Genomic DNA, 9,538 nt, shown 5'->3' with positions numbered 1-9,538 from the left:
TTGTTGGTGTGTAGTTGTTGTTGTATTTATTTATGTTTTTCTTGTGATGTTGTTTGTTTGTTGATGATGCAAATGAAAGCGAAATTATTTTGATTATTTTTATGGCTTTTTGTGGGTCTTATTGTTGTTGTTTTAGATTTTTGTGTTTATTGAAGAGAAAAGTGTGTAAAAGAGTAAATTGTAGGAAGAGTGTGAGTGTGGGAATGATTTCTTAGTAATGAGTTTTAACTTGACCGTAACTTTAACGTATGAAATTGAAGAAATGTTGTGTAAGGTTATTGCTGCTGATCAAGATGATGGTGTTGATGGGGTTTGAATTCCAAGCAATTGTTGGGGGAATATTGAAGAGACTTGACTCTAAAATGATTCTGGTTATTTTAGCGGTAAAAAAATGTGAATAAAAATAAATAAAAAATTATAATATTTGTGTAAAAAATGATTACAATTGACATTTAATTAAAACAAATTATCGTTTTTCATAAACTGATTTGCACAATAATGAGCTAATTTTGTTTGTTTATGTATAAACTTTTGGTAATACTAAAGCTTTCATACAACATTCGAAAAAGATATTTTAAAATGTTGTAGGTGTTGTATTAATAAAAGACTGACAATTTTTATTCCAAAGAATCAAAAAATTGCACAGCCCTCTGGTCTTTTTCAAAATATCGGACTAACTTTATGACCGATTTTATTCAAGTTTCTCCTCTTAGTAAAACAATAAATAAAAATATCAAATTAAACAGGTAAGTGAGCTATATTCAGCTGTGTTGAAAATATATTTCAAAATTTAAAAAAAAATTTTAAATTTTTTTTTAACTTAATAGGAAAGGGATTTTATGGCAAAACTATTTTTTGAATTTCTTTATTTTTTTTTTAATTTTTTAAAAAATAAAATTTTGAAATTTATAAGTGAAAAAAAATGTATAACAAAAAAAAAATCGGATTTTAACCTTTGTGTCAACGGCATCATACCTGGGTATATAAAATGCTGTATCTCTGAATTTGATATTCCGATCGACTTGAAATTTCTTGATATCCGCAATTGTCCCAAGTTTGGATAGGATAGGGAAAGTGATTCTACGTCGATGGATATACTTAAGGTGGGTGTTAGAATAATATTTTTATTCGTTACTAACATCTGGACTAGAGTCACCGCAAAAAATTTCTTAATTTTAAATTTTTCTACTGAAAATAGTTTAAAAGTAAAAACCGAAGAAAACCGAACACGAAACTAAAATTTAAAGGGTGGAAAATGCAATTTTTTCAGCTTTTGTAAAAATTTTGCCATTAAGAAATTACTTTGGCAATTTAGTTTAAAAGAATAGACATGTACCCGGAATTATCGTTCTAATGAGATAAAACAGACTAAAATTGGTTAAAAAATTTTAAAGTTATTAAAAATTCCCCAGGCCATTAACGTGTCTCAGGCCACTAGAATAAGAAATGTAGGAACAAAATTAACATATTTCAAGAAATATTAAAATTGAAGCCAATTTTTACTTAAAATATATCCATATTTACTTGTATATGAGTTTTTGTCTTCGTAGGATATCGTTAACCTATTCGCAGGTATGACAAAAAAAAATTAATTTTTTTAACGACAGTTTCAAAACTCCATTTTCAAATTTTTAAAAATTGTGTTAATCAAATTTTAGAATTTTTTGATCATTACTTGGGGATTTATTGTCAACATAATAGGGAATAAAAATGTGAAAATGTCTTCTATAGGTTTTCCGTACCTGCGATTTATATTTTACGATTTTCGAGAAAAATTAATTATTTGGGCATATTTTTGCGAATGACGCCAATTTCCTTACTGTTATGTATTTTATGTAAAACTTATTCATAATATTATAGTCGATATAATTTTTAATATAGTCTGAAAGTTTTACTAAAATCGAAAAACGTTAACCCTTAAACATAAACCTTAAACAACTTTAACCCTAAAAACTATATTGCTTAACTTTTGAAAGATGTGCATGCAAAAAGGTACAAAACATATTTTGTAATCCCAATAGGCCATATATCTATATCATGTGCTGACAAAAGAACCCTGGAATGAAATGGAATTCTATATTTTTGAGTTCATGAAAGATTTCTTTCTCACTTTCCAGATATACTTACAATAAAACGCTTTATATGAACCGCCCGGAAACTTATTCTCTCTTATTTCTTAAAAAGCCATTATTGTTATTATTAAATAAAATAAAAACATTTAAAAAACCAAAAGTTATAATTGTTCAAATTTAGTGAAAATGCAGCGGGTAGAAATTAAATTTTTATTTTCTGCAAAAAACACGACATTCGGAGTATCATTACCTTGTTTTGGTTCACATTTCTTCACTTTGATATGCATTAGTTTATTATTTGGACAATTGTCTCTCATACTGAATTGAAACTGAAGCAAAAAAACACAAACAAATTGTTGAGTTTAGTCCCCCCAAATTAGAAAGATCTGACACTGTGCGATGGTTAGTAAACTAACCACTTCCCTACACAAAAACCATTGGGGTAATTTTTATATGTTTTGATTTATTTTTTCTTACTTTTTTATAATAAACAAACTTTGATTAATATCTACACAAAAAAACATTTAAATAGTATGAGGAAGACTTGAACTTTGAAAGAAAAAATGGATTAGGGAGAAAAAAAGCTCTAACGATCGAATAAATTGATAAAACAAGTAAAAAAGTATGGTCGGTCAAGCCCGACCATTTAATACCCTTCACTAAGTAAATGAGCAAAAAATTTGCACCAAAGTTAGTTTTATTGGATAGTAATTCAGACACAATTTTTCAACAAGATCGGTCGAGAACTCTCTGAGTTAGTGGGGGTCAAAATTGGACATTTTGGCCAAGCGTGTGTTTTTTCTTATCCATGTAACTTATTACCTATTTTTCTTAGCAAAATGTGTTCCAAATAGTTTAGATAGCTCTTTCTTCAATCTTTCGAAACAAAATATTAAACATTTAAATTATAGTGAAATAATAGAAATAATGGGCCGAAAAAATTATATGTACCAAATTTTATAGAATTTTATAGCCAGCTAGCCAGCCACACGGAAGGACGGACATCGTTTAATCAACTCAGATAGTGATTCTTAGTCGATCGGTATACTCTAAGGTAGGTGTTAGACTAATATTTGTGGGCGTTACAAACATCATCACAAACGCATTATACCCTCCTCACTATGGTGATATAGGGTATAAATACGCCAGTTGTGTGATGGATGATAAAAATTATGTACTGGCAAACTTTTCACAACATCCCGGTCAAGATTTGTATGTTGCCGATGGACGCATAGAAGTTTCCCCAAGAAGTTTCTTGTGTGGCAAGTCATTTGCAGTTGTGGCAAAAGTAGTCAATCATTTGTGACTTCTGGCACGATAAACACAGAAATATATATTACGGAGTGTCTATAAAAACGCCTTTAACAGCATAGAGTGACTTCATATTTCAGGCAAATCCACCCAACTGTCCAGAACTTCGGCCTGTGGAAAGGTATTTGGCTCTTGTAAAAAAAGAATTAAAGAAAAGGTATTCCAGGGACATGTGGAGCACCTTGCCCAAAAAGCTAACGGAAGGAACAATAAAATCTTTAATGGGAGGATATCCGGAAATATTTTAATGTTTAATGAATATGTACAATATTTGAATAAATTTACGTATTTTATAGAATTTTTATATTGAAGGGTTTAAGTTTTTTTAGAACACTCTTTGTTACGAAAGATATTTGAGAAAAACAAAAGTTTAGGTAAAAATCGAAAAGTTCAACATTGAAAAACTTAGTGAATTAAACATTATTTTTGTACATACTAATAATTTTATAATTAATATTCAATTGGGAGGATCCATATCAAAACGGACAGAAAACTGCAATTTTCGGATTTGACATCTTCGATTTTAATGAAATTTACCACACATATTACGGTTCCAAAGGGTTCCTCAAATCAATGACTTTTTCATCGGAAACCCTTTCCATTTCAAAAATATCGCGATTTGAAAATTGAAAAATTTGCTAAAATTCCCAAAAATTGGATACACATAATTGGCCATAACATTGAAACTACTCAAAGTCCAACATAATTTTTGATTCCATTTTAAAGGCAAAGATATTGTCCATTTTAAGGACAATATCTTTGGAATATCTAAGGAATAAAATTGTTTACTTCTAAAAGGTTCAATTTTCGAAGTATATATTTCAATCTGAAAAATATCACACCAATACTCTCTATTATATTCGTGCAAAAAAAATTTCGATGGAGCCTCGATTAGTTCAGGAGTTATAAAGAAAAACGTTATTAAAAGTACGTTTTTGCATACAAATTAAAATTTAAGCAAATAGAAAATAGAACAAATCAATTTTTCAATTTTTTTGCTAAAAAAACACAGGTGCTTAAATTTTAATATACATTAATATGAAAAAACGTACTTTTAATAACGTTTTTCTTTATAACTCCTGAACTAATCAAGTTTCAATCGAATATTTTTTGCACGAATATAGTAGAGAGCTAAGGTGTCCTCATGCCATGTTCTTTTTGAATTTCTAACACCGCGATCTTTGATATTTTTTACATTGAAATATATACTTCGACTATTGACCTTTAACCTTTTGGAAGTAAACAATTTTATTCACACCATTTTAAGGACAATATCTTTAAGTATTAGAGTAGAATCAAAGTTATGGACAATTATGTGTATATAATTTTAGACTATTTTAACACATTTTTCAATTTTTAAATCGCGATATTTTTACATCGGAATGAGCTTCCGGATATGGTGAATCCGACTGCTGTCCGCTTTCACATGGATCTTCCCAATTGCTACCCGTATTTGTGCAAGTTACGAGCTTGTATCCCATCTTGAATTCTAGCAGAGTGGTCACAAATTTTATTTTCTGGATGATTTTGTCCTCCTGTACAATTTGTTTGTACATTATTTTGCAAACGGACCAGTAGTTTAGAATTGACAGATTTTTCCCACCGACACCTCTGTGCCGGATTTGAATGGAATTATCAGGGTATTTGTAATCAGCATTTGCTAACGGACTATAGAAATCCTTTCTCAGTTGATAACTAGTAACAGATAACTATTAACGACATTAACTTATGATTAATGGGGCCCTAAAATATTATCAAGCATCAACTGATCAAATAATCCCCTGAATACAAGTACGAGTATCAACTACTTAACATTTAAGTGTAAATGAGCATTGGAAAATTTGCATTTTATAAAAAAAGTGTGTCTTTTAACCAACAAACAGGTTGTTTACATTACAAGTGTGAATGTGGAGAGATCATCATCTCTGGTCTGCTCTTTTGTAATCGTATATTCAAAACTCTTTAGGGAGTGGAATTCGTATGCACAAGATCATGGTAGTCTAAAAATTCATACATACTTTGGTAGATAAGTCATTGTCATGGCAGTACAACAAAAATAACAAAACACTTTCGGTTTTATTTGCATTATTTCATTACACTCACTCACAATTTTATGTTTGTATAGTGTACATACATATAGACTTACTCTCTTCTGGCCAAGCAGCAGCAAAAAAAAGCCGCAACTACAAACATCATCTGTGTTAACCGAATTTCATGTATTACATGTGCGATCTTCCGTTAGCCAGACGAAAATAACTGAAAATTCATTTTTGGCTTTTGGTTGTTATAATAGTAACCGTTAATATCTTACAACCAGCATTTAATATTCACAAGTGGCAAGCAACGGGTCGTGTTCGAAGGCCGGTTGTTTTTTAAAGAAATTGTCGCGTCGGTTTTTTTTTGAAAAAACCTTTATTTATTAACCAAAAAAAGTAAAGCTTGTTCAACAAGCTTCTTTTTTGTAATTTTTTTGGAAAACAGAAGACAAGTCAAATAAAAACTTGTCTCTAACTAAAATAATAATAAAAAAAGTGATAAAAAAATACAAATAAAACTGACAAGTTTTATAACGAAAAACCCTTGAAATTGTTTTTGTGTGTGTTAGATACAAGTTAATAAGAAAATAAAATAAAACGAAAAATAAATTTTTCAAACATTCTTGTATCCGTTTCCGTTTGTTTGTAGTAATTCCTTTTCTGTTTGAAACTTAAAACCGGAAGTTTATACGCTAAAGCAGCAACAAACAAACATCGTGAACTTTTTAGTGGCAACAATATCCTTGCCATCATCATCATCACCAACGTTGCCGTCGTCATCAACATCATTAATATTGTCATCAGCATAAATCCAACCAACCAACCAACCAGCCAGCCAATCAACAACTTTAAGGATTAACAGTGTTTTGTGTGGCATAAATATTTTGTGAATTTTATTTTTCATTTAACCAAAACTGCACTCTCTCCGTAACAAATGGTAGGCATCATATAAAAAATAATTGTATTCTTTGGTATTTTTTTTTTGTGTTCGTCCTGTTTCTAAAATATTTGTTTGACAAAGAGGTTTATATAAATCTGACAGTGTACCATGCAAATAAAATGGGATTAAAGTATTGTGTCAAACTATTTAAAACAAAGGAGAATGGTATAAAAACTAAAAATTTATTTTAAAAAAATGTTAATAGAAAACACAAAGGATTTGCTAAATCGTATCCTTATGCGACTTAGAGTAAAGTAAAAGAAAAGCTAAATTAATTATATTCATACCCATAACAAAAAAAAAAAACAATGAGAAATTTAAAAGAAAAGTGAATGTTTTTTAGAAATTTATGTGACAAGAGGAAAAAATGTCGTCTTTAACACACACAATTAAACTTTAAAGAATTACGAATATAAATATTATACGTTTTTAAAAGGATATGAAAAGTGAAGGTTTTTCTATTCATTTAAAATGACTTTAAGTAATAAATATTGGATTTTCATCGAATGATTAATTTTTGGATTGCTCAGTAAAATTTCTGTTACTATAATAAAAAAAATGTCTTTAGCATAACAAAACCTTGTGAGTACCAACAGATTCCATTGCCACAAATATACAATATTCTGGATAATGTAAAAATCTAATTAGTATTTATACAGACAATCTAAGGCCATTTAATAGAACAATTTTAGGAAGTAACAATGTAAATAATCTGTTGAATATCAACGTGTTTTACCTAATGTTTTTTTATTTATTTTGTCAAATCTCAGCAAGACCAAATCAAGATGAACTATTTGCCATCAAAAACTTATTTTGATCAAAATTCCAGTTGGCATGTTTTGAATATAGGTTATACATTTTTTATTGAATCCAGTCTTAAAAATTTAAGCACTTGAAAATTTGGTTGGAATTTGACTTGAATGCAAATAAAGGGTTTTTAAACCCGATAGAACTTGAAACTATTGTAAAAATTTTAATTAAAAAAAATTTTATTTGAAAGATCAATACATCAGTGCATTAACATTTGAAAACGATTTCGGCCATATGTCCACCGCGGTTTTTCTTGAAGACGCGCAATTTGGACGTCCAATTTTGGCAATTTTTATAGCATTTCTGGCCATATGTCAATAAAAATATGAACAATTTTGGCCTGCACGGGGTCAATTATCAATTTTGGGCCACTTAAATTTTGTCCCACTTTTTCGAACATTGTAACGAATAACACAAACGATTTTGGCCTCCAAGGCGTGAATTGCTGCTGGTTTATCTGTATGAACCAGTGACTTCACAGAAAATAATTCATTGCAAAATTTTGATTTCAGTAAATCTATGGTTGCTCACTCCACAGAAAAAACTATTTCTTAAACCGTTTCAATTCAAATATTTGTCATATATTGAACTGGTTTCAATTATTTCATAATTAAATCAAGTATTCATTTGCTCAAAAACAAAATTTCTTGATATTTTCTATTGAATTTTGAGTTTTAATTTCATTATTTTGACAATTGAATATACAATTTTCGTTATTGGTTGAATTTCAAATACAAAAATTATTGAATACATAATTTTCGTAATTGAAAACACATTTTTGTTATTTTTTGTGTTTCAATTACGAAAATTATCTATTCAATAATTTTAGTATTTGAAATTCAACCAATAACAAAAATTGTATATTCAATTGTCAAAATAATCAAATTCAAAACTAAAAATTCAATAGAAAATATCAAGAATTTTGTTTTTGAGCAAATGAATACTTGATTTAATTATGAAATAATTGAAACCAGTTCAATACGGGATAAATATTTGAATTGAAAGATAATTTTTCTGTGTCGGATCAATGTCATACATATTAAATAAAAAATCACTTCTCAAGGTGCGGTTTAAATCTTATTTGAGTTAAAACATTTATTTTGAAACTATATCCCACTCGCATCCCACTATAAGACCAAAAAGCTATTAACAATAGAACTAAGCTTCTTATGAGCAAAAAAATTTAAAAAATTGCCCATTTTTTAAAATAAACAAAAAAAGTTATTGATTTTGCCAAAAAAAAAATTAAAAATTTTATGTTGTTAGTTACAAAACACGAATTTTTATATATGAGGAGCCCCAGAACAAAAGGTAGTTTTTTGAAAATATAAGAATTTTGGGAAATTGGTTTTTTTCTAGAAGATTTCAACCGAAATATAAAAATACCAAAAAATCAATTTGTAAAAAATTTCGAAAAAAAACCTTTTGTTCTGCGGCTCCTCATATATACCACTCGCATCCCAACTAAGCGACCAAAAAGGAATAGACCTAAGCTTTCTTTGAAGCAAAAAAAAATAATTAAAAAAACAGCCCATTTTGAAAAAAAATGTTTTTTGTTTTGCCTAAAAAAAATCAAAAATTGTATGTCTTGAGTTACAAAATATTTATTTTGATAGATATGCCACAAGTATTATACTCAGCGAAAAAAATGCTCTTAAAGGAAAAGACATAAGCTTTCTTTTGAGCAAAAAAATTTTAAAAAGGGTCTATTTTGATAAAAAAAAGTCAACAAAATTTTAGATTTTGCATAAAAATCAACTCACTAAGGGGTCTTCATGGAAAATATCTAAGCTTTCTTTTGAGATAAGGCCCATTTTGAAAAAAAATCCAAAAATTTTGGAAAAAGATTTTCACATTTTTTTTTTCGATGATTGAAGAATTTGCTGTCTTAACTATTTGGGACACATTTTGCTAAGAACAATAGGTAATAAGTTACTTGGATGAGAAAAAACACTTGTATGGGCAAAATGTCAAATTTTGACCCACTCTAACTCAAACAGTTCTCGAGCGATCTTGTTGAAAAATGGTGTCTGAATATAAATATCAAATAGAACTAGTCTTGGTGCAAAGTTCATCCCGATCGGAAGACATCGATTTCAAAAGTTGGTTCACTTGACATGAAATCTCCCATATACATATATAAATCACACGATTTAATTTATGGCGATCGGTCCGTAATTGCTCATACCTCCCGTATAACCATCGCTTCCAAAAATTATTCACGAAAATAAATTATTGAAATTTTAAAAGAGAAATTTTTTTGATAATTTTCTCAGTGTAGGGTCGGGCTTGACCGACCATACATTTTTATTTGTATTATATTTATATATAGGGGATTTCATGTCAAGTGAAATAAAAACATTTGAAAA

At 28.9% G+C, this 9,538-nt stretch overlaps 1 protein-coding gene across 1 annotated transcript in view; it reads left to right on the top strand.

Moving 5' to 3' along the window:
• The first annotated feature begins 217 nt into the window (after window positions 1-217).
• Window positions 218-9,538, top strand: part of LOC135958470 (trithorax group protein osa) — a 55,487-nt gene continuing 46,166 nt past the window's right edge. The window contains exon 1 of the mRNA XM_065509377.1: window positions 218-310. Coding sequence (XP_065365449.1) covers window positions 218-310 — 93 coding nt within the window. The remainder of the gene's footprint in view (window positions 311-9,538) is intronic.

Source organism: Calliphora vicina, chromosome 4 (genome assembly GCF_958450345.1).
Source record: "Calliphora vicina chromosome 4, idCalVici1.1, whole genome shotgun sequence".
Lineage (NCBI taxonomy): Eukaryota > Metazoa > Arthropoda > Insecta > Diptera > Calliphoridae > Calliphora > Calliphora vicina.
Note: the sequence above shows the minus strand (reverse complement) of the source record. Positions and strands in the feature narration are given on the sequence as shown.